Raw genomic sequence first — 25,491 nt, forward strand, 5'->3', positions numbered from 1 at the left:
TCCCTTACTAAGTCCTGGAATGTGGCTTGGAAACCACCTTTTTCGGATCATCTTTATTATTTGGGTTACCGAGGTATGAGGCCTCCACGCCCCGTGCCTTGATGCTGCCCCCTCCTCGGCTACCCTCACCCGCGAGCTCCCCGAGACTCTGGCCCATCCTCCCAGCCTCCCAGTGGACCCAGTCTTCGGGGCCCCACCATGACTTTTGTCAACGCCCAAGTCTGAGGACTGGTCGGTAGAAGTGCATCATTGATTGTCTTTGGTTCAATCTTGGAGACAAATGTTGTATGATTGCAGATGTTTGCTACATTCCTTTTTGTTGATACACCCTTGTTGATCTATCCAATGATATTTTCAACTGAGAGATCTCTAGGGATCCTTCATTCTTTTGGAACATCACACTGTTGCGTATTTCCAATCGATTGTTTCGTTGAATCAACCGGTTGATTTTCTGTACAGTTTTCCAAATCCATCAAAAAGATATTATGCTCATCTTCTTTTGTACTGATTTTTGCTAGACCTTGCTCATACTTGTTAGTTTCATCGAAAACAACATGCACAGATTCTTCAACAGTCATAAGTTTCTTATTGTAAACTTTATATGCATGACTAGATAGGGAGTAACCAAGGAAAATACCTTTGTCAGCTTTTGCATCAAACTACCAAGATTCTCTTTACCATTGTTTAGGATGTAGCATTTGCATCCAAATACCTTTAGGTGTCCTATCTGAGGCTTCCTTCCATTTAACAGCTCATATGGAGTCTTTTTCAGAATTGGCCTGATAAGAACACGATTCATCACGTAGCATGTTGTACTTACCGCATCAGCCCAAAAACACTTAGGTAAGGATGATTCATTCAATTTTGTTTTTGCTAATTCTTCAAGTGATTTGTTCTTCCTCTGCACCACTCCATTTTGTTGAGGTGTCCTTTGTGCAGAGAAGTTGTGAAAGATGCCTAGCTTGTCACAAAAGTTGTTGAATTTCTCATTTTGAAATTCTTCACCATGATCACTCCTAATTACTCCAAAGTTGCTACAACAGGTGTTTTGTAGCTTCTTTGCTAGCTTCTTGAAATCAGAATAGGCCTCCCTTTTTTAATGTAAGAATAGGGTCCATATAAACCTGGAAAAATCATCTACAACAACAAGGGCATAATAATTCCCTCCAAGGCTCATAGTTCTAGGGGTTTTGAGGTGAAAACAAGGTTTTTCAGTTTAAAATATTGTTTTGTTTGTTTCCCCTTTTGGCAAGCTTCACACACATGTTCCTTCTCAAACTTGAGTTTGGGTAAGCCAATAACAAGATCATTTGAAATCAGTTTATCAAGTGATGCATATGTATGTGTGCAATTCTTCTGTGCCAAAGCCATGATTCTTCATTCTTTGTCGAAAGACAACCAATAGATGTAGATTTAGAGATATCAAGTAGATAGACATTATTTGATCTCTTACCAACCAACAGTACTTCCTTTGAGTTTGGTAGACGAATCTCACATGAGTTGGTTCTAAATGTGACTTGGTATCCTCTATCACAAAACTGGCTTATGCTGAGTAGGTTATGTTTGAGCCCTTCCACATAGAGAACATCATGGATTAGAAATATGTTTTCATTACCTATGGTGCCTTTTCCAAGGATCTTTCCTTTGTTATTGTCTCCATAGGTCACATGCTCTTCTTATTTAAGAGTGATGCTAACAAACTTTGATGCATCTCCAGTCATGTGCTTGGAGCAGCCACTGTCCAAGTACCATACATGTTGTTTTCTCATTAAGAAATCCTGCAAAAAACAAAATCAGGTGGCAAGATCGGGTCCCCTAATAAATTTGGGTCCATGGATGTTAATCTAATTGCTAGGAACCTTAGGATTCTTGGGAACCCACTTTAGGATACCTTTAGGAACAGAAACTTTGCGGATTTTACAAAATCTGACAAAGTGACCCTTTCTCATGCAGTAGAAACAACAAACAACCGGTTGTTTGGACTTTTCAATCGGTTGATTTTCTGTAATGATTGAAAAAGGTTTCAAACAACCATTGTTCTTGCTTTGCGGGTTAAACCCTAAACCAGATTTTCCAAAAACACAACTCTGAGATGCTAAAACACTCTCAAGGTTGGATTTACCTTTTGAAATTTTGTCAACAGTTTTCACAAGATACAAGACTTTCTTTTGAAGAGATTCACAGTTTTTGCAAGAACTAGATTCACACTTTCAAGAAGAACTTCGATAAATCATTTCTAAGTTTTCAAAATCAGTTTTTGAGTTGTTGAATTCTTCTTCCAAAACCTTGATTCTATTTTTCAACCAGTTATTTTTACTTTTCAACCGATTGTTTGAAAGGGTTAATTTGTTAGCCTCTTCATGAGTTTCTTTAAAAGCCTCAAGAAGTTGATAATAACAATCACATTTGGTAGAGGTAGATATACTTACATTATTTGATGCAGACTCTTCTCTTGCCATCAGAAAAACATCCATTTTAGAATCTGCATAGGATGATCCAGCAGAGGACTCATCACTGTCCAACCAACCATTTCTTGAATCTTTATGAAACACATTCTAAAAAACAATTTCTTGAATCACTGTCCCACATCTCTTTAGCTGAAACACATTCTAAAACTTTAAGAAGTTCATTAGAATCAAGAGCAAAAATAAAGATGTTCTTAGCTACACAATCAAGATGATCTTTTTCATTTTTAGGTAAGACAACATTAGTTTCAGGCAGGTGTATGAAAGCATTGTTTGTAATGACATCCCAGATTTTTCTATCTATTGAGTCAACAAAAAGTTTCATTCTTATACACAACAATTGATAATTCTCACCACAGAATAGAGGTGGTCTATTTAAAGAAGCACCTTCCCCAAAAGAAAACTTGCTAGCCATTAAAGGATTTTAAAAAAAAAACAGAACTTGAATAACTTTCAATAACTTAGCTTTTGAAGCCAATTGTTAGAATTAATGGCCTAAACAAAAGGGGGGTGAATTCTTTGACAAAATATTTTTGCAAAACAAACAATCACAGAAAGAGTAATCAAGGAAGCCAACACAAACAAAGCAATTGAAACTGTTTGCAGAAAAACAATCGGTTGAAACTTCGTTTTAACCGGTTGTTTATAGCAGCAGAAACAACAAAACAAATCAAACATTTTATAATGAGTGAGAGAGAGAGATTACACCATCAATTTATACTGGTACACTCAACCTCTGAGCTACATCCAGTTCCCGGAACAACCACTGGGTTTCCCACTAGCAATCAATCATAGATTACACACACTCAAAGCCACAAAGAGGTGATCTTGATAACCCAAGAACATTTACCCTCTTTTCCTTTCACACAACCACGGTCAGAACACCCTCTGGCCTTACAGGTTTACAAACTTTACTAGTATAGAAAAGTAACAATTGCAAGAATAAAAAAGAAACAGATTACACCTGGTATTTTAGGAATCATAGAGCTCCTATGATTAGTTCTTGAACCAATGCACAACCTTTAGGCAATATTGCAAAACTCTGAACAAATCTCTTCTAAAAAATGTTTTCAATCTCACTTTCTGTGTTTTATTTAATACAAAGAGAAACCATATTTATAGTTCTTAAATATAGTTGGTTTAGGCAGTTAATCATGAGCCAAATCAGTTTTAATTCAACTGAAAACAGATTTAACAGGTTTTTGAAAAGCTGTTAAGAAATGTGACAACCAACCGGTTGAAATGTCGTTTTAACCGGTTGAATTGGTTTTGACAGTTAGTCAACCAAGTCAAAAACAATTTTGAAACCTTCAAATAAGCTAAGTGTAAAACAACCGATTATATCGTGAACTCAACCGGTTGTTTTTCTCTTTTAAAACATATTGCTTTAGCTTGTGCATAGGATTAAGAATGATCTTTACAAGAATTCTAAACCCCCTAGAACTAAGCTTCAATCAAAGCAGCAAAGCATCAAGCCTTTCTCACAGATTTGGTTCATCAAAGCTTCCATGTTCTGTAGGTTTTACCAACGCCGAGGTGGGTTTCTTTCTATACCTTTAGCTACGCGCTCTTAGTTGTTGTTAATTGCGATTTTGTACCTCTTGACTCAGAATCTTACTGAGGAGAAAGCGTACTACTTCGGGACATATACTTAGGGTACCTGGACTCAGTATCTTATCGAAACAGGTATCTTGCCCAGCTTAAGCCAAACAATCTTAGTTATGGCTATCTACGATTATGGGTACCTAGGCTCAGAGTCTCACTAAGCAAAAGCCATCTCATATGAATCGGCATGGACTTTGACGCTCCTAGGCTTGGAATCTTACCAAGGAAAGGCTGTCTTTCTTGGGATAAGTCGCATAGGGAGCCTATTTTGGGCGTTTTGCCAAGGTAGGTAGTCTTACCTAGTATCTAGTCATCGACATTTCTTTGTAACTTCTTGCCTTTAGAATACCTAACGTGGGTGTCAGTTCACACACCATGTCTACTCTATTAGTGCCTTTCGGTTGGAGTATCTGTCTTGGCTTACACACCATGTCTACCCTTAAACAACTTTTATCTCTTGGAGTATCTGACTTAGGTGTTGGCTTACACACCAAGTCTACTCTTCCACATCGGGGTAGGTTGGCTTACCTTCCCTTGGTTAAATAATCTTAAGTCCATTCAGGGTTTCTAGACTCAAAATCTTACTGAGAAAAGGTTTACCCATCTGAATGGTATGGTTGTCAAGTCACTTAGACCTCATAATCTTACCAGAGGAATAGGCGACCTTGTTTAATTGTCAATCATTCACACATTGCGCTTACTCGGATAACATACCGGTCAAGTCACCTTCTTTTGTGTTAACGGAGTATTCTGGCAAAACATCTTCCAAGAATAGTTTTTCATTGGGCGACCTCATTAAAAAACCCCCATAAGGGAAAAAAAAGTGTCTCCTTAATTATTCAAATTGTTCATAAAGATCGACAAAATATATTTACTAAAATAAAACTTGAGGTTGGCCCCATTCCACGTTCGGGGTATAGCTCCACCCTCCAGAGTCTTGAGCCTATAAGCTTCATTTCCGAGTGCTTCTACCACGCGGAATGGGCCGGTCCACTTGGGAGACAGCTTATTCTCCAACTAGTAGAGGTGAGCCTTTCGCATCACCAGGTCGACAATCTGGAACTGTCGAGGTCTCAGCTTAGACTTTTGTTTCTGTTCGACCTTTCTCTTCAAAGCTTCGACTTTGACGTGTGCCTGCTTTCATATTTCGTCAAGTAAGTCTGAGTTCACTTTCCTCCCTTCATTAGATTCCTCTATCACGAAGTTCTGGAATCGCAACAAATTCTCCTGGATTTCTACAGGGATCATGGCGTCTGATCCATACAACAAACTGAAAGGCGTTTCCTTTGTGGTGGATTATGGACTGGTGTAGTAGGCCCACAAGATTCGAGGCACCTCTTCTGCCCAGGTCCCCTTAGCTTTCTCCAACCTCCTCTTCAAGCCCCTGAGCAAGACTCTGTTAGCGAACTCAACCTGTCTGTTCGTTTGAGGAAGCTCTACCGAGGAGAACACCTGCTTGATGTCGAGCTTTGTCCATAGCTTGCATAGCTGCTAGCTTGCGAACTGGGTGTCGTTGTCAGACGCTAAATGTTTTGGGATCCCAAAACGACAAACAATATTTTTCCATACAAAGTACTGAACCCTGTGGGCAGTTATCTGCACAACTGGTTCAGCTTCTAACCACTTGGTGAAATACTCAATGACGACCACCAGGTACTTCATCTAACGAATCGTTGGTGGGAAAGGGCCTAAGATGTCTATTCCCCATGTGTAGAAAGGCCAGGGGGTGTGTATGGATCGCAACTCCTATGGGGGTGCGTGATGCCAATCAGCGTGTTTTTGACATTGCTCGCATCATTGTGCATACTTTCTGCAGTCTTCCTTCATGGTCGGCCAGTAGTACCCCGCCCGAACGGATTTTAAGGAGAGAGCTCGTCCCCCAACATGACTTCCACAGATGCCTTCATGGAGCTCTGTCATGATGCGCGTACACTGATCCCTGCTTACACAGGTGAGGATAGGATGAGTGTAGCCATATTTGAACAGTTTTCCATCTACCAGGGTATACCTGCCTGAGTTCTTCTTGATCACCTTAGCCTCCACAGGCTCCGCTGGGAGCATGTCATCAACAAGGTAACACTAATATGGTGTCATCCAAGTTTCGCCCACGTCGACCTGGCAAACATCCGTCGATTCCTCTCCCAACAATCCATAGGCATTTACCTTGGGCACCTTTAGCGTTTCTTTTGTCAATGATCAATGCCTCTTCTTACGTCCTCCAAAGTCTCCACATGTTGGACCTCTCCCGCACAACCTACAATGGTTCTGGATGACTTAAGAGTCTCTTGAATGACTAACCTTTGGCGACCCTCCTTGGCTGAGCTAGCGAGTTTGGCCAGCAGGTCTGCTTGAGCATTATATTCCCTCGGAACATGGACTATATCAAACACGGGAAAAGTCTCCCTTAAAAGTGTGACATACCTTAAGTATGAAGACATCTGCGGATCTTTGGCCTGATACTCACTTGTGACTTGCCCGGTCACCAACAATGAATCACTTTTTACCAGCAAACTTCGAGCGCCCAATTCCTTGGCCAACAACATCCTAGCTACCAGCGGTTCCTACTCAGCTTGGTTGTTGTTGGCCTTGAAAGCGAATCTAAGGGTCTGCTCGATCAACAATTCATTTGGTCCCTCCAGTATTATACCAGCTCCGCTACTTTGCTGGTTAGAAGATCCATCCACGGAGAGAACCCACTGAAAATCTCCACCATCTACCTGAGTGGCTTCCGAGGAGAGCTCCACCACAAAGTCAGCATAAACATGGCCCTTAATAGGCCCTCTGGTTTCATACTGTACATCGAACTCGGATAACTTGACTGCCCATCACACCATCCGACCTACTACGTCAGGCTTCTAGAGGACCTTACGAATTGAAAGGTCGGTCATGACAATCACTGTGAAGCTCTGGAAATAGTGGCAGAGTCGTCGAGCTGTGAATACGACTGCCAAGGCTGTCTTCTCGATAGCCTGATAGCGTACCTTCGGCCCCTGTAGCACCTTGATGATGAAGTATATGGGCTTCTGAACATGATCATGTTCCTGCACGATGACCGAGTTGATCGCTCGATCTGTAACTGCAAAGTAGACAGGCGAGCTAGCCAAGTACTCCTTCAACTTAAGGAACGCCTCTTCACATTCGCTAGTCCACACGAAGCGGTTGTTCTTCTTCAAACACTAAAAATAAGGATACCCCTTATCTCCTCCTGTTGATAAGAACCGGGATAGGGCGACCATTCGCCCAGTTAACTGTTGTACTTCCTTTACAGTGGCAGAGCTCCTCATCCCTATGATCACCATGCAATTATTGGGGTTTACTTCTATCCCCCATTTAGTGAGTAGGAATCCCAAGAACTTCCCTGCCTCTACCCCGAATACACACTTTTCTAGGTTCAATATCAGATCATACTTAGCTATTATGGTAAATAGCTCCTCCAAATCCGCAACATGTTGGTCTCTCTCTTACAAGGTGACGACCATGTCATCCACGTATGCCTGCATATTTCACCCAATCGTAGGGGCGAGAATCCTATCCATCAGTCTCTGGTAGGTTGCGCTAGTGTTCTTCAGCCCAAAGGGCATGACCTTGTAACAGTAACTGGAGAGCTTCATCATGAATGCAGTCTTGCTCTCATGGCAGGGGTGCGTGCGGATCTGGTTGTACCCCGAGAATGCGTATAAAAAATTGAGAAGTCGGCAACCCGAAGCGTTATCGACTAAGGCATCAATACTAGGTAGAGAATATGAATCCTTAGGACATGCCTTGTTCAGATCCGTGAAATCAACACACATTCTCCATTTCCCATTGGCCTTCTTGACCAACACTATGTTCGCTAACCACTCAGGGTATTGGATCCCCCTTATGTGGCCAGCACTTAGAAGTTTTTGGGTTTCTTCCTTGATGACCAGGCGTCTCTCATCATTGAACTTCCTTCTCCTTTGTATCACGGGTCTAACCTTTGTGTCCATCGTGAGTCGGTGGCACAAGAAGTCAGGGTCAATGTCGAGCATGTTTGAAGCAGACCATGCAAAAGCGTTTAAGTGTCTCGCTATTACCCCGACGATCTGATCTTGCATCTCCTGGTCCAGTGACGTGCCAAGCTTGAATTTCTTCCCTTTAATCTCTTTCTCCTGAACCTCACCTGCAGGCTCAGGTCACCTCTCGCTGATGACTTCTACACGAGTGGTCTCATCGGGTCCCTGTGGTTGGGCGGCGACCACACATACTCCTCTTTTGTTTTTCAGGCTATTCTCATAACACTTCCTCGTCATCTTTTGGTCAGATTTGATAACGATTACTCCTCCCTCAAGGGAGAGCAACTTCATCTTCATGTGCCTCATTGAGGCAACCGCGCCTAACCTGTTCAAGGCAGGTCTGCCCAAAAGCATGTTATAAGCCAAAGTTTTGTTAACAACTAAATACCTTATACTGATTGTGCGAGATGAGGTGCCATTTGAGAAAGTCGTCCTCAACTTCACATGTCCCCTTACTTCCATCTAGTCTGCAGCGAAACCAAACAAACAGCCGCTGTATGGTCTCAGCTGGTCAAGCGACAACTGCAACTTGTTTATAGTCACCGAAAACATCACGTCGGTCGAGCTCCTCTGGTCGATGAGGACCCTGTGTACTCTTCTTCCCACAGTAATGACCGAGATCATCACTGGATCGTCCTCATGTGGGACTACATCTCTCAAGTCAGCGTTGGTAAAGCAGAGGTCGGGCTCGGCCGGCTGATCAGGCTCTTGCGTCTCTACCGTCATCACCTCCCTCACGTACTTCTTCAGTTTAGAGGCGGTGCATCCTTCTTCTGAAAATCCTCCCGATATGGTATTAATCTCGCCATGGACAGGCACCTCGTGCCTTTGGTCCGCTAATGGTAGCTCCTCCTTCGATCCTTCCTGGCTCCTTTCCAGGTATTCCTTCAGGAACTCATCCTTTATCCGTCCTACTAACTGGTAGCCCAGGGTTATACAGTGTTCCACATCATGCCCGAAGGCCTTGTGGAACTCACACCAGATCTCCTTGCGTGGCCCTAAATTCCTATCAGATTTTGGGGGGAACCACAACTTGTCTGCCATACCTGGCATAGCCAGCAACTCCTTGTAAGTCATTTTTGAACTTGGGTCGGAAAGGCAAGTCGTCCTTCGCCTTCGACCAAGACTGATTCTTTCTCGACACATAAGGTGTTCGCCGGGTGTCTAACCTTTTCTCGGTCACAGCTTCATGCACTCTCATTGGTTGGGCTCGACCGCCTTCTCTCGGTTTGACTTGCCCTGTGTAGGTGCTCTCACGTTTTACTGTTATAGCTTCTTCTGTGGCGATGTGGGCAGCAGCTCGTCGTCGGATCTCCCCGAAGGTCCTTGCCCGGTTCTTGATCAATGAGTCACTAAATGACCCTGACATGATCCCCTGCCCGAAGGCATGGACCATCAAAGCCTCGTCCTAGGTCTGGAGCTTTACCACGAACGCCCCAAACTTGTCCAAGAAATCCTTCAAAGGTTTTCCCTACCTCTGTTTCACCCTGAAAAGGTCAAAAGGGACAGACGGTTGAGCTCGGTTGACGATGAGTTGTTCCCTGAACAATGAAGAAAACTGATCGAAAGAGGTGATGTGGTCATCTGGGAGGCCAACGACCCACTATAGCACTGTGCCTGTGAATGTGCCCATGAACATCTTACAATGCATAACATTCGTTCCTCCCGAGATCATCATCTGAGCGTTAAATGTTGTGAGATGGGCCTTCGGGTCTTCTGTACCTGTAAAAACAATCTTAGGCGTCATGAAACTAGTCGGCACGACGATGTCCATGATCGCATGTGAGAATGGCATGGGGCGAGCCCTTGCTTGAATAGTTGGGCTTCGCTCTCCTGTGGAGCGCTCTCCCAGCCATTATACGTCCCTACGCAATTCCTCGTTGGCTTTGCGTAGCTCCTCGTTGTTTGCTCGTGACGCATCTAGCTCTTCCCTGAAATGGTCTTGCCTAAGTACCTGTTCATCTTGAACCTTCGCCATGAGCCTCTTCTGGTCAGCCTTAGATGTTGCCACTGTCTCTTGAAGAGCGCTAATGGTCTCCATGAGTTGTTGTATGGTGGGGTTGTTACTCCCTTCTGGTCCTGATAGACCTTGCCTTGTATTCCTCATCATGCCTAAAAGCTTGAGCACAATTGCGGGTGGGACCTGGTTTTATCGGGTCCCATAGTGGGCGCCAAATGTTCTTGCTGGTTGACCTGTTCGCCGGTTGACTCTAATGACAAGCTCTAGCTCCGTCTGTCTCTATTGGAACATGTTCTTCCCTTTGTTGCGTCGGAACACGGCTCCGTTGAAACAGAGGGGGTTCTACCTGTTGATTGCACTCTGACGATCTAGTCAGTACAAGACTTACAAGAAACAAGAAGTAACTAGTTTCAGTCTTAGAAACAACGTACCTTTAACCTGAAATCTCAAGTTCCTTTTATAGCCTACCTCTTGTAACAACTTTCTATCACGAGAATATAATCTCAACTGAAAGCATACTCAATAAGAAAATACTCTGCTCAAGGCACACCCTCTTAGTGCCGCAACCGAACAGAACTTTTCCTCTCTGAGCGCTCTGGTCCAATGCATTGACTAAGATCTAATAATTAATAAACATCATTATTTTTTTCTTACTTCCAAGTTAAACTTTATACATTATTTTTTTATTATAATATTTAATTGATATCTATTATTATTATTATTTTAATATAATATTTTATTATAAGAAGTTGTTAAAAATAATGAGTGTGGACAGGATATTTTCCTTTCTTAAAGAAACAAAAAGATTACTTCACACTCCTACCTTAAATAAATTATCTTTTGAAGCCTTAGTATTTTTCTTTTATAATGTATTTGCACGTAAACATGTTGTAATTATGCACAACTATCCCTGAAAAAGACGAGTTATTGTTAATTTTTTTCCTGTTTGTTAAATGTTTTGAATTAGACCGTGAATGATGTTTTGTTGGGAGTAACACAAGCCGCTCTCACTCGCTATTTGAATCGAGCATATGGTAATCTTTTATATTTCTTGCAGTTCAATTTTATTGAAACTTATACTAATTGTAAAAAAATCATTTAATAACAACTTATGTACACAACAATAAATAATCACTATATTATTATGTTAGAAATTAAAAAAATATTAATATTTAAAACAATTTTTAAATTGGTATCAAACATTAACTATTAAAGTTTTAGTTACTAATCATTTTAATTCTAAATTAATTTATAATTTTAAATTAAAAATTAATTTAGAATTTAAAGTAATCAGTATTAAAATTTTGATAGTTAATTTTTATATCAAATTTAAAAATTATTTTATAAAATTTTATTAATAATAAAAACTATTTTAAATATTAATATTTTTTTAATTATAAACTAATATCTAACTTAATTATTATAGTAATTAATTATTTTTTTTTTAAAATTAATTAGTATTAAATGATTTTATACCTGCTTTCAAATTATCTGTCCTCAAACAAATAAGAAATTATTTTCGTACTTGACCTTAAGCAGATCTGGAATCAAATGTCAATGTTGCGAAACAGAGATCAAGTTTCCTAAAGAAGGTTCGCCTTAGGGCATTAGTTCTTGTTAACATTAGACCTATTGGTGGAATACAGGTGAGTGTAGTTATCGAATATTAAGTTCCATTTGGAAATCTTTTCTTATATGAAATATTCAACAAATAATAGTTTAATATTGCCTTTGTGGAGTTTAGCTTTACCACAATGTATTATGAAGTATTTCTAATTATCATACAATTGAATATTTTTTATATTAAAAATTTATTGATATTTTTGATTTATTATTCTATTATATCATATTGATTATTTTTTCTTCTCATAAAATAATTTAGCCATTCACATTTTCACTTTAAATATGTCAATAAATAATAAAGTATAAAATACTATAAATGTTTATAAAGCATAAAAATAGAACAAAATATTTAAGGATGAAAAATGGAAAAAAAATTATATGTTATGCTGACGTGTTATTTAAGGAACAATTCTTTTCTTAACATAAAAAGTTAATAAATAATAAGGATCAAAACAAAAATAAAATTTTGATTGAGCATTGGAACAGAAAGGAAATGATGTTTTGTTCAGAAGTCCTTTAAAAACTTCACAGACAAAAAGTTATTGAAACCCTATCTTTCTCTCTCTCTCTCTCTTTATATATATATATATATATATATATATATATATATATATATAATTTTCATTCTATAATAGTTTTACGGTGTCATATAAATGCAAATGACAAGGTAAATATTAACAAATTAGTAGTTAGCATATATATGGTAGTTTGTAAAGAAATGATAGTGTAAATACATTTTACACTGTGGTGTTTTGTATTTTCTGATTATATTTTGTAAAATCAGAAGCAGTTAGAGTGTCCTCTATTATTTTTTTAATTTATGTTGAAAAAAAAAGTCCTAACGATTGTTGTGCCAATTAGGATCTAGCTGATATGATGGCAGAGAAATCGAAAGTAAAATGGGGAAATCGTATGGGATACATCATCCTCCCATTCCATATTGCTCTGTATGAAGATCCATTAGAATATATTCGTAAAGCTAAGGATAGAATCGACCGAAAGAAGCACTCATTGGAAGCAATTTGCTCCTACACTTGTTCAAAGGCAGTACATAATTTATTAGGTGCCAAGGTAAACATTCAGCTATATCTCAGTGCTACACATTCTGCATTACTTGAAACAAACCTTACATTTATGAAGTAACACGGTTATTACTTTATGTTTTTTTCATTTTAGATAAATTATTTTTTTATTTATTAATATTTTTTCATGTAATGATTAATGATTATTGAATTTTGAGTTATCAATTAACTGAAATATCATATTGATAATGATTAACATCAAAATTTTATATTAAAAAAATATTATTATTTTATTTTGGACTTTCTTGTAGGTTGCTGCTGCGATGACAGAAAGACTTCTCTTAAACACGACCATAGCCTTCTCTAATGTGGCTGGTCCCGTGGAAGAAATTAGCTTCTATGGTCATCCCGTGGCATACATTGCTCCTACGGTCTATGGACTCTCTAACGTAAGTATTGAATCATTTATATGTACTCTTCATATAAATATATAATTTTAAACATAAATTAGTACATCTTAACTTGAAAATAATATTGTGAGTACAAATCTTAATTTATTATAAAATTAAGTTAAGTTTAAACACTTTCTAATAATATATATTTGATCTAACTTGTTAAACAATTCGGTATTTGATAGAGGACAAAAATTATGAGAATAATGCAAGTCCTTCTTTATTTCTTTGACAGGCACTTACAATCCATTTCCAGAGTTATGCAAACAAGATGACCATTTCTCTAGCAGTGGACCCACTTGTTATTCCCGATCCTTATCTTCTTTGTGATGATTTAGAACAATCGCTCAAACTCATCACTGATGCTGTCCAGAGAAAGAACATTGTCGATCTAGTTTAGTAGTACAACATTAAATAATGAGATTTAAACAAATTTGGCAGGCATTTATTATTTTTCATTTGAAGTAGAATTTATATGAATAACTTCGGAGCTTATATTTTGTTGTATACATTACTCGTAAATTTCATACAGTTTGGAAAAAGTACTAGAGTATATTTTACTCCATCCATTCAATCACAAATCAAACCATGAACGTACGTATATACAATATTATAAAATTTAGAATAAGAAAATAATTCGAAGATTGAATTTACCTCTCTCTCTTTTATCAAATATTATGAAAAATATATTTTTTATATTTATTCAACGTATGCCTATTATTTATATACAATCATATTGGAGAGATATGCTCCATATAATTTACTACTTCATATATTATGTCTATCTATCAACAATTACATTAAACTATTGTCTTATTTTTATTACGCACATTATACATTGATACACTTTCTAAATATATATATATATATATATATATATATATATATATATTTATATGAAAAATATAATAATTTCATTACTCGACCTCAAGTTGGTGAGTAAATATCATTGACTCTCAACTTGTTTCGCAAAGTCACGAACTGATCTTTTTCGAGAGGCTTAGTAAATATATCTGCTAACTGACAATGTGAAGAGACATGTGATGGACTTATCGTCACAACTTGCAACTTGTCTCGTACGATGTAACAATTTATCTCGATATGCTTCCTACGCTCATGAAATATAGGATTCGCTACAATATGGAGTGTCGCTTACAAAGGTGTAGGCATGCTAATTGAAACCTTTAGGTCTTGCAGGATATAATGTAACCATGTTAGCTCCAAAAAAGCATTCGCCATGGTCTGATATTCTGCTTTGGCATATGACCTTGACACGTTGGTTTGTTTCTTAGACTTCCAAGATACCAATGAATTTCTCAGGTAAATCCAATAGTCGTTGACTGATCTTCGAGTAGTACGACATCCTCCCCAATCTGAATCACAATAGACTTTCATCTTAAGATCGTTATCAAAGGGAAGTAATAATTCTTACCCGGTGTCCCCTTGATGTACTTCAGAACCCGTAATGTTGCATCCTAGTGTGTTTTGTGAGGCTCTTTCATAAACTGGCTTAAATTTCTAATTGAGTAGATAATATATGGCCTTGTGACGATGAGGTAAATGAGTCTTCCAACTAACCTGCGATATTTAGTTGGGTCATGTAATAAATCACCATCAGTCATAGTGGTTTTTAAATTTTGCTCATGGGGAACTTCTCCGATTTTGCCCCATCGTCCAAAATGTCCAACGTATATTTTCTTTGAGACATAAAAATGCCATGTTTAGATCAAGAAAATTCAATTCCCAAAAAATATTTTAAGGTGTCAAGTTCCTTGATTCAAAAGTGTTGGAGAAAAAAATTCCTTGAGATGCTTGATTTCGATATCATCATTTCTTGTTAAAAGTATATCATCGACACAGAGCAAGACAACTATGAAAGATGAAGGTCACCATGCAAAAATACATTTTGTATGTCAAGATGGTAGGTGAACCAATTTCTAACAGTTGCAACAGTCAGAAGACAATGTGATGTCGTAAGTTTAGTAGTAGGAGATAAAGTCGCAATATAGTCAATCCCTTCCATTTGTGTGTAGCCTTTGGCGACTAAGCGCGCCTTATATCGTTTGATGCTCCCATTGGACCTGTATTTTATTTTATAAACCCATCAGTATCCTATGGGTTTGTGACCAGCTAGTAATGAAACAATGCTCCAACTGTTGTTTTCTATCAATTTTGATAATTCAGCTTCCATGGCTTCCTTCTAGTGGGGAAAAAGAATGGCTTGATAATATGTTGAAGGTTTTCTATGTGTAAAAATGAGTGAGAAAAAGATAAGTGGGAATAAGAAATAAAATGAGAAAGGGGGTATCGTGTACCTGGGAGAGAACCTTGGCTAGGTGATGCAATCCTATCTTGCATTGCTATGAGTCTTTTGTTTTGTAATTTGGGGTGCAGAATTTGCTGAGATTGGGTGGCTAAAATGGGTGAAAGAAATTATGAAATATTGGTGTATGGAGAATGATAATGAAACTTAAGAGATGTTAGGTCAACTCCTAAGAAGATTCAAGAATAGAAGTGCAAACTTGAGAGTGAGAATTTGAAGACAAATGAGTAGCAACTTGGGCAACATTTCTTTACCAATTCAAATTTGATTTACAAAGGGGCTAACACTTGTATTTATAGTGCTATGGGCAGCCAAGGTGCAAGCTTTAACCTTAAAAACTCTTCAGCTGGTCTAGAGTAGCATCGGGTCCAAGGAGGCCTAATTGTAACTCTATCTAGGCTCTTTCTTCTTCTATTTACACCCTACTCTAATTGGCCTAAAACATGGCCCAAGATAATGGCCGAAATACAAGCCTAAAATAAAGCCTATACTACTTTGTACAAATTTATAAGACTAGGAAATTTGGAAGAAAAGTTAAAAATTAATTCTCCATAAAAGTATAGTGTTTTGAACTCCTTCTTCTTATTCTTTTATTTTTCTAGCCATGACCCTTGTTAAAGGCCCAATATGTGCCCTTCTGAATGGTCCTCCATGTTGAAAATGAAGCTTTGATGCCTCCAAATTTGTGAAGATAGCTTGATGTCTGTGTTGTTGAGTTTGGGGTTTAGTTCTAGGTATTTTAGAATTTGTAAAATTCATTCTTAATCCAAAGCACCATTAAATCAATCTGGTTTTGAAAATGAAAAGTGTTTTTATAAGCTAAGTGAAAAACAACCGGTTGATTTCTCGGTTTAGTCGGTTGTTTTCCGCCCAGCTTGTTTGGAGGGTTTTCAAACTGTTTTTGACTTGGTTGACTAACTGTCAAAACCAATTCAATCGGTTAAATCGAATTTCAATCGGTTGATTTTTGAATTTCTTAACAGCTTTTCAAAAACCTGTTAAATCTGTTTTCAGTTGATTTGAAACTGTTTTGGCTCGTGTTTAACTGCCTAAAACGGCTAGTTTGAAAAGCTATAAAACTGGGTTACCCTCCATATTTGAAAATACAGAAAGAGAGATTAAGAAACTGTTTTGAGGAAGATTTGATTCAAGCTTTGCTAGATTTCCTAAGGTTGTGTCATTGGTTCAAGAAGTGAATTAGGAGCTCTATGATCTCCTGTACACCAGGTGTAATTTTTTCCTTTTATTCTTGTAATTGTTTTCAATTTGTATTCTTGAAAAACAGTAAATATGCAAGTCAGAGGATTGTTCTGACTGTATGTGTGTGTAAAGGCAAAAAGGGTGTGTGTTCTTGAGTGTTTAAGATCACCTCTTTGTGGTGTTGTGTCATTGTAATCTGTTGTTGATTACTTAGTGAAATACCCAGTGGTTTTCTGGGGACTGGATGTAGCTCTGGTAAGGAGTGAACCAGTATAATTGATTGTGTGATCTTCTCTCTCTTTCACTCATTACAAATTGTTTGATGTGGTTTTTGTCTCTGTTGCTTTAATCAACCGGTTAAATAAAAATATCAACCGATTGTTTTTCTACAAATAGTTTTAACAGCTTTGATTTCTTGGCTTCCCTGATTGCTCTTTCTGTAATTCTTCATAAATCTTCATTTTTTAGCTAACATTTGCAAAAATCTTTTGTTAAACAATTCACCCCCCCCCCCCCCCCGCTCTTGTTTAGGCCATTAATTCTTACACTCCATCAGACCCTCCCTCTTGAAAAAGGATTTATCCTCAGATCCAATTCTTCAATATTGTTAGCACCACCTGCAAAAGGAATCAAATCACAAACATTAAAAGTAGTGCTAACTCCATAATCAGCTGGGAGGTCTAATTTATATGCATTGTCATCTATGCGTTGAAGGACCTGGAATGGATCATCTCCTCTGGGACTAACTTTTGACTTTCCTTCGTTTGGAAATCTTTCTTTTCGTAAATGTAGCCAAACCCAGTCTCCTTCCTCAATTTTTTTTCTCCCTTTATTATTTCTTTCAATATATTTTTGAGCTTGTTTTTCAATTTGGGCTTAAACCTTCTCATGGAACTTCTTAATAAACTTCGCTCTAGAAACTACTTCTTCATGAATCAAAGAAGAATTTTCTAGAAGTGGTAGTAAAATCAAGAACTGTGAGAGGATTAAATCTATAAACAACCTCAAAAGGAGAAAGATTAGTAGTTCTGTTGACTACTTAGTTAAAAGCAAAGCAAAGCCTTAAGCAATCTTGCAATCTTGAAATACTTTAATCTTTTTGGTAATCTGATCTCTCTCATTTTTTCAGAGATGTAAACACTAGTTATATATACTCAAAAGTACCATTTAAGATTTTTAAACAAAGGCCAAAACAGTTTAAAATTAAGGAAAAAATGTTTACCAGACTTAACAAATTATGTTAAGGTTTTTCAAAACACAATCGATTGAAAACTCAATTCAACCGATTGAATTGGCCTTGACTGTTAGGCTCCCCAATTTCAGCTTTTTAAAATCTTTTTCAAAACTAAGTGTAAAATTGTTGATCAAGAGTGATCAAGGGCTTTGAAGTATCTAAATCCAATGTGTTTGATGCAAGGCTGGAGTTGCTGTTGTGTTTAGGATAGGATCTGGGTAGTTTAAAATTGTAATCAACTCTTTGTTGAATCTAAAGCTAATGTGTTTTTAAAACCTTTTTAAAATTAAGTGTTTTTCAAACTAAGTGAAAAACAACCTGTTGTTTTGTCAAAACAACTGATTGTTTTACACTCAGGTGTTTTTGAAAAGGTTGAAAACTGTTTTGGTTGGTTGACTTGCTGTCAAACCAAAACAATCGATTGTTTCGTAGTTTCAATCGATTGTTTCTTTGAAAATCCTAACAAAATTCTGTTTTGGTAGTTGAATGTGCTTTAAATGACTTCCAACTGAATACGCTCCTCTATTAAATGCTTTGACCAATCTTTGAAAAGTATAAATGGTTTGTTTATGTTTTAAATCAGACAGGAGAAATAGATTTGACTTTCAGTTGTGAGAAAGATTGCTTTCAAGTTTTTGAATATTCTCATCAAGCTTTGGGTTTTCTCAAGAAATAGTGGAATAGGATTGCATCTGTATTGATTTCAAATTGTTCTGTAAACAAGTGTAATTTGTTCTGAATCTTTTGTAAATTTTGGTGTTGTTGCCAATGAGTGTTGTGTGTTCTTGAGGTGGTGAAGATCAACATTCTTGGTGTGTGTTGTGCCAAAGTGAGTGTGTTTATGGAAGGGTTCAAGGTCACTACTTTGGTGGTTTGTGTGTGGTCTGTGTTGATTGTTTAGTGAATTACCCAATGGCTTATGGGGACTGGATATAGCTCTTGGTTTAAGAGTGAATCGGTATAAATTGTTTGTGTATCTCTTTCTTTCCTTGAACTCCTTTAAATTCATTTGTTATTTCTTTACTGGTATAAACAACCGATTATTTCGCAGAAACAACCGATTGTTTTTTTGGTGCTTTGCTATTTTGTGCTTAAATTCTTGGCTAACTGAAATTTTGATCTGGATTCACACAAAAGATTTTGTTCAAGCTGAAAAAGTTTTCAAAAACCCCTCTTAAACAATTCACCCCCTTCTCGTTTAAGGCCATATATTCTCACAATTGGTATCAGAGCTTGGTACTTGAAAAATATTCAAGTTTGATCCTAAAATCTTTTTTCTATGGCTGAAAAACTACCTTTTGGGGAGGGTGCCTCAATTAACAGACTACCTCTGTTCTGTGGTTTTAATTATCAATTTTGGAAAGTTAGAATGAAAATCTTTGTTGAATATCTTGATAAAGGAATTTGGGATGCAATTGAAAATTGTTGAAGATGGATGAAGCCTTTTCTATACCTAGTGTTAGTTTGTGTTTGATGTAGAAAATAACTAGTTTGTTGTAAAGTTTGTAATAGGTTTAGATGATCTTGTATGTAGGCTTGTGTATGTGTAAGGTTGCCTTTTGCTACATGATCTATTCTAGATGCCTAACCAAGCCTAGAATAAGCACATTAAGTGGTTAAAAGTTTTTCCAAAAAGCTTTTTGGAGTTTTCTCCTAAAATCAGGATACTGCACAAAAATGAATATGTTTCTCTGTAAAAGAACAGGTTTATTCTTTGGTCTGCTGAAAGGATTTTTGAAAGTTAGTTAGGGCACCAAAGGTACAACTCAGACAGTTATTTCAGTTAGCTGAGTTGGCAGTTTTCACAAAATAAATATGTTAAGTTCAAAACTGAATCTGTTGTTTTCATAACAGCTTTTCAACTGTTTTTTGAAAAGAAGTTAGAAACTGTTTTCTATATAAAGAAAAGCCTCTCTCACGTGAAAGGATGCTGAGCAATTACGTTTTTGACAGAGATCAAACACTTTCAATGTGAGAAGAAGGATTGAAAAGATTTTTGAAAGGTTTTCCAAAGGGTTTTTCAAGTGTGCTTGTTCTAGGAAACCTTTGATCTTGGTGAAGGAGCTGGTGCAGTTCTACAGCAAATTGAACTACTGGTTTTGAGTTCTTGCATCTTCTTTTCAGGTGTAATCTTTCCTTTATTCTGGTTTGTAAAGGTGTAAGTGTTAGTCACTCCTTGATAGGGTTTCTTGGAGTGCAAGGTGTGCTGAAATAGGGTTTTTCAGCATTGGTTGTATTGTTCTTGTAGTGTTCAAGAACTGCTGCGTTTGTAAGTGATTGGTACTGTTTTTAGTGGATTCCACCTTGGGGTAAGGTGAAACTGGACGTAGCTCTGTATGAGTGAACCAGTATAAAAACTTGCGTGCCTTTTCTTCTCATCCCTGCACTCATTTCTGGTTTTGCTTAATTCTGTCAAGAACTAAATCTGTTCTTTTGAAATTGAATCTGTTAATTCTGGGTTTAAGTAAAAATTGTTCTTCCTGATTTGTTAAAGCTCTCTGATCATAAACAAGGCAGTTGTATATGATGTTTTAATTGATCTGTGAACAAATAGTCTATTCATTAAAACCTGAGAAAGATTCATTCTCTTTAAAATCTTGTGTTGAATGAATTTGATTGTTTTCTTAGCATAGCTGTGTTCTTCATACTCATAAAATCCAACTAATCTGATTCTGTTATAACCCTCTGTTGATTACAATTTTAATTTGAACAAATTCAAATTGTGCTAGACTGCTCTGAAGAATCAATCTGTTTCATGTAAAAACAATTTGTTCTTTTGTCTCTGATATACTATTAATTGTGTGTTTTTGCAAAAATTTTATAAGCTCAATTCACCCCTCCCCTCTTGAACTTAAACACTAATAGACCCAACAATGACCCTTTTATTCCTAAATTTGAAAAGGATGGATCTTTTATTGAAAAACCTTGGTCCCAATGGACTGATGCTGAAAATAAAAAGGTCAAGTTTGATTGTATTGCCAAGAATATAATAACATTTGCTTTGACTTCTGATGAATTTTCCAGGATCTCACAATGTTCATCGGCCAAGGAGATGTGGGACATTTTGGGAAGTCACCCATGAACGAACAAAATTTGAAGAGAGGAAGGAAACATACTCTAATATAAGAGTATGAGATGTTTAGAATGCTTAAGGGAGAATCTATTGCAGAAGTGCAAACGAGGTTCACTCACATCATCAACCATCTAATGAGCCTTGGGAAAACCTTTGATAAAGAGGAACTAAACATCAAGATTCTCAAGTGCCTTGATAGATCTAGGAAACCTAAGGTAACAACAATCTCCGAATCAAAATACTTAACATCCTTGACTACGGCCTCATTGTTTGGAAGCTTAGAGAACATGAGTTGGAGATGAATAGACTCAATGTTCAAGAAAGTGAAGACAAGCATGTGAGGAGCATTGGCTTAAAAACTGCCAAGCACAAGAGTAAACAAGAATCAAGTGATGAAAGTGAGGAAGAAAACCTTAGCTTGCTGTCCAAAAAGTTTAGTAAGTTCTTGAAAAGAAATCGCAACAAAGATTCCAACAAAGAAATGTATGGAAACAAGAAAACTAGTTATTTCAATTCTAACAACTATACTTGCTTTCGTTGTGGAGAACAAGGGCATATAAAAGCTGATTGCCCAAATAAAAAAGGAAAGGAGAAGAAGTCAAGCTACAAGGAAAAGAAGGAAAAATAAAAAAAAAAAAGCATATATTGCTTGGGATGAAAATGAAATCTCTTCATCAAGCTCCTCATCAAGTGAAGACGAAAAAGCCAACCTATGCTTAATGGCAGAAGGAGATGATGATTCAAGCAGCTCAAGAAGTGTAAGTTCATGTGCTTCCCCAAGTGCTGAAAATTATAGTCAATTACTTTAAGTTTTAAAGAAACTCATGATGAAGCTAACTGACTGGCTCTCTCAAACAACCGATTGAAAGAGTTGAATAACTGGCTTGAGAGAAGGGTCAAAACACTTGAAGAAGAACAGGAAAAATCAAAAAATGATTTTGAAAATCTTGAAAAGCATTGCAAAAACTCTTCTCATGTGTGTGACTCTCTTGTTTGTGAAAATTGTGAAAATCTTAAAAAGAAAGTTCACTATCTTGTTAGAACTGTGGACAAGCTTTCGAAGGGCAAATCCAACTTTGAGAATGTCTTGGCATCTCAAAATTGTGTTTTTGGAAAAGCAGGATTAGGTTTTAATCCACAGAACAAGCAAGATAAGTTTTCGAAGTCTTTTTCAAAACTGTCAGGAAAACAACCGATTGTTAAGTCGAAACAACCGGTTGTTACATGCTTTTATTGCATGAAAAGATGTCATTCAGTCAGATTCTGTAAAATAAGGAAATATTATGTTCCTAAAGGTATCATGAAATGGATTCCCAAAGGTTGAGAGGTTTCAAATGATGAAGGTAAATCAAAAGAACCCACATTTGTAAAGGGACCAATCATGTTGCTTGAACTTATTATGATGTAGGGATACTGAGTAAAGTGTGAAGTCCTAAGTTAGCTGATCAAGCTTTTGGAAGAAAAGCAGTGTGTCTGGAACTGAATTAAAAGTTGGTACCAGTCGAAGTTGTTTCAAAAGCCAAAAGAAGCATTCTTGATCACAAACAGTAACTCGTTGAAGGAACTTCATAACAAAAGGATAAGACCTTCCTTGTTTTGCTTTTCATTTACTAATTCATGATTAATTTTTATTTTTCAAATGGGCAATTGCATCTGTTTTGAACCTTTCTCTGTTTATGCTTGGAATTCACATTTTGTTAAACTGCTGCATAAAAACAACCGGTTGTTTCCTCGAAACAACCGATTGTTTCTTCTCTGACAGCACTGTGAAGAATTGATTTGATTTCTCTATGAATTCTATCTTTTGAAGATTCAAAATTTAATGAGTCTTTAAGTCAATAAAGTTGTCTTGAAAGCCTGATTTGATTATGGAGGAAGTTACATCTTGTCATAAAGGAATATATTTCATATCTTGGAAATTCAAGAGCTTTTATGTCTAGTCAAAAGTCACATGTGTTGACCATGTGTTTTTCTACTCTATGCTGATGTTTTCTGTGCAAGGTTTGGACCAGTCTTTCTACCTTGAAGACTGAAACCCACTACCACCAAAGAATCAAAGAAGGTTTCTACTTTGCTATAAAATCTGTTGCAGTTGTTTTCCTTCACAAAAACAACCCATTGGCTCATCTCTTGCAACATCTCTTTCTCTCCTTGTGTGTGTGCCTTTTTCTCATTCTGCTTTCATGGATTTCACTCCTCCTACATCAAAAAGGATTAAAACTAGGGTTGTGAGGTCAGGAGGACGTCTTGAGGGCTGGTTTTCAGGAGATAATGAATTGATTGAGAGGTATCGCTTTGAAACAAGTACAAAAGTGATAAACAATCCGAAAGTTGTCTCCTTTAAAAAGCCAAAAGTTGGATAATGTGAGAAGGTTTCTCAAGGAACAGCTGTTGAAGAGGTTCTTGGAGATGAAGGGGAACATATATCCGGATTTAATTCGGGTCTTCTACACAAATTTGAAGTTTAAAGGAAACAATCTTGTTTCACATGTTAAGGGTGTAGACATGGAGATTACCCATGATGTATGGGCTGCTGTAACTGGTTTGAAATATGTTGGGCTGAGAATTAATAAAGGAAACATTGGTGTAGTGGAAGACTTCAACAAGATTCAATATTACAAAAGTTGTTTGAAGAATCCACAAGCTCAAGTAAGAACTTGTTCAGTTGGAGGGCTGAAATTAGATTGTCACTTGGATTCTAATTCCAAGGGGGAGCAACCATTCTGTTTTAATAGAAGAAGATTTTGTCTATATCTATTGCATCATGAAGAAAGTCAAGATCAGTTGGATTCATATCATCAAAGAGCATATGCAAAAATCCATGAGGTTAAGTGACTACCATTACCCCTATGCTGTTTTAATTTCTAAATTTCTACTCTATTTTGAAGTGAATCTTGAGGATGAAACTTCTGAGTTGGTGAAATCAACACAAGAAGTGAACAATGATTCACTAAGAAAAATGGGTTTTACCAAGAACAATGGAAAATGGGTAAGCAAGGATGATGATCATGGTGGTTCCTTAAGTGTTGCACCTGCTGATTTTGATGAAGAAGATCAAGATGTTGATATGAATGTTCAGAATGAAGAACAACCTGCAACTAACTGTGGTGCTGGAACAAGTGCTGGACATCAAGGGAATGGGACTCCCTCAATGTCTTCTTTTGAGAGATACATGGTGGATAGACTTGATGGCTTTGCGGAAAATCAAAGAAATCTCCACGGTCTTTGTGTTACAAATTTCCAGAACATTGACAACAGATTCCAGAGCATGGACACTCGCTTTTTGACCCTTGATGAACATATTGAAGTTGTCCAGAATCAGATTTTTGAGCTACAATATGGAAAGGAAAACGAAAAGAAAAATAACCGGTTGTTTGCTCGGAACAACCGATTGTTTCTGCAATCTATAGTTGCTTTACTGATCTTTCTCTTTATATTCTGTTTTATCTGGAACAATTTATGTTTTATTACTTCCTAAAGTCTATTTATGAAGACAAATAGCGGGAAAATTTGGTTTTGTGTTGTCTTAAACTCTGCAAACTCTATCTGCTTGAATGGTTTTTTATTCTGTTGTTGTTGCTGATGTTTAAAGTTTGAATATGGTTTGTCTTTTTGGTTGGTTTTCTCTGCTTTGATGTTTATGCAGAAAATGAGCTAATGTGTTATCCTAACCTGCTGCTATAGATGCTTTGTATTGCATAAGTTTTGTTTTGCAGGAACTGCTTCAGATTCAAACAAAGTCTAACACAAGCAACTAGGGATTTGTCTTCATCAAATACGGAGAGATTGTTGATCAAAAGTGATCAAGGGCTTTGAAGTATCCAAATCCAATGTGTTTGATGCAAGGCTGGAGTTGCTGCTGTGTTTAGGATAGGATCTGGGTAGTTTAAAAGTGTAATCCACTCTTTGTTGAATCTAAAGCTAATGTATTTTTAAAACCTTTTTGAAATTAAGTGTTTTTCAAACTAAGTGAAAAACAACTTGTTGTTTTGTCGAAACAACCGATTGTTTTACACTCAGGTGTTTTTGAAAAGGTTGAAAACTGTTTTGGTTGGTTGACTTGATGTCAAACCAAAACAATCGATTGTTTCGTGGTTTCAATCGATTGTTTCTTTGAAAATCCTAACAAAATTCTGTTTTGGTAGTTGAATGTGCTTTAAATGACTTCCAACTGAATACGCTCCTTTATTAAATGTTTTGACCAATCTTTGAAAAGTATAAATGGTTTGTTTATGTTTTAAAACAGACAAGAGAAACAGATTTGACTTTCAGTTGTGAGAAAGATTGCTTTCAAGTTTTTGAACATTCACATCAAGCTTTGGGTTTTCTCAAGAAATAGTGGAATAGGATTGCATTTGTATTGATTTCAGATTGTTCTATAAACAAGTGTAATTTGTTTTGAATCTTTTATAAATTTTGGTGTTGTTGCCAAGGAGTGTTGTGTGTTCTTGAGGTGGTGAAGATCAACATTCTTGGTGTGTGTTGTGCCAAAGTGAGTGT

General features: G+C 37.0%; 1 protein-coding gene across 1 annotated transcript in view; it reads left to right on the forward strand.

Moving 5' to 3' along the window:
- FOP1 (O-acyltransferase (WSD1-like) family protein) overlaps nucleotides 1-13,726 on the forward strand; it is a 31,942-nt gene extending 18,216 nt beyond the window's left edge. The window contains exons 3-7 of the mRNA XM_068633063.2: nucleotides 11,032-11,098; nucleotides 11,604-11,710; nucleotides 12,549-12,758; nucleotides 13,021-13,158; nucleotides 13,397-13,726. Of these exons, the coding sequence (XP_068489164.2) occupies nucleotides 11,032-11,098; nucleotides 11,604-11,710; nucleotides 12,549-12,758; nucleotides 13,021-13,158; nucleotides 13,397-13,561 (687 nt within the window). The 3' untranslated portion in view covers nucleotides 13,562-13,726. The remainder of the gene's footprint in view (nucleotides 1-11,031; nucleotides 11,099-11,603; nucleotides 11,711-12,548; nucleotides 12,759-13,020; nucleotides 13,159-13,396) is intronic.
- The last annotated feature ends 11,765 nt before the right edge of the window (nucleotides 13,727-25,491 follow it).

This window comes from Phaseolus vulgaris, chromosome 8, assembly GCF_051622355.1.
Source record: "Phaseolus vulgaris cultivar YP4 chromosome 8, ASM5162235v1, whole genome shotgun sequence".
Lineage (NCBI taxonomy): Eukaryota > Viridiplantae > Streptophyta > Magnoliopsida > Fabales > Fabaceae > Phaseolus > Phaseolus vulgaris.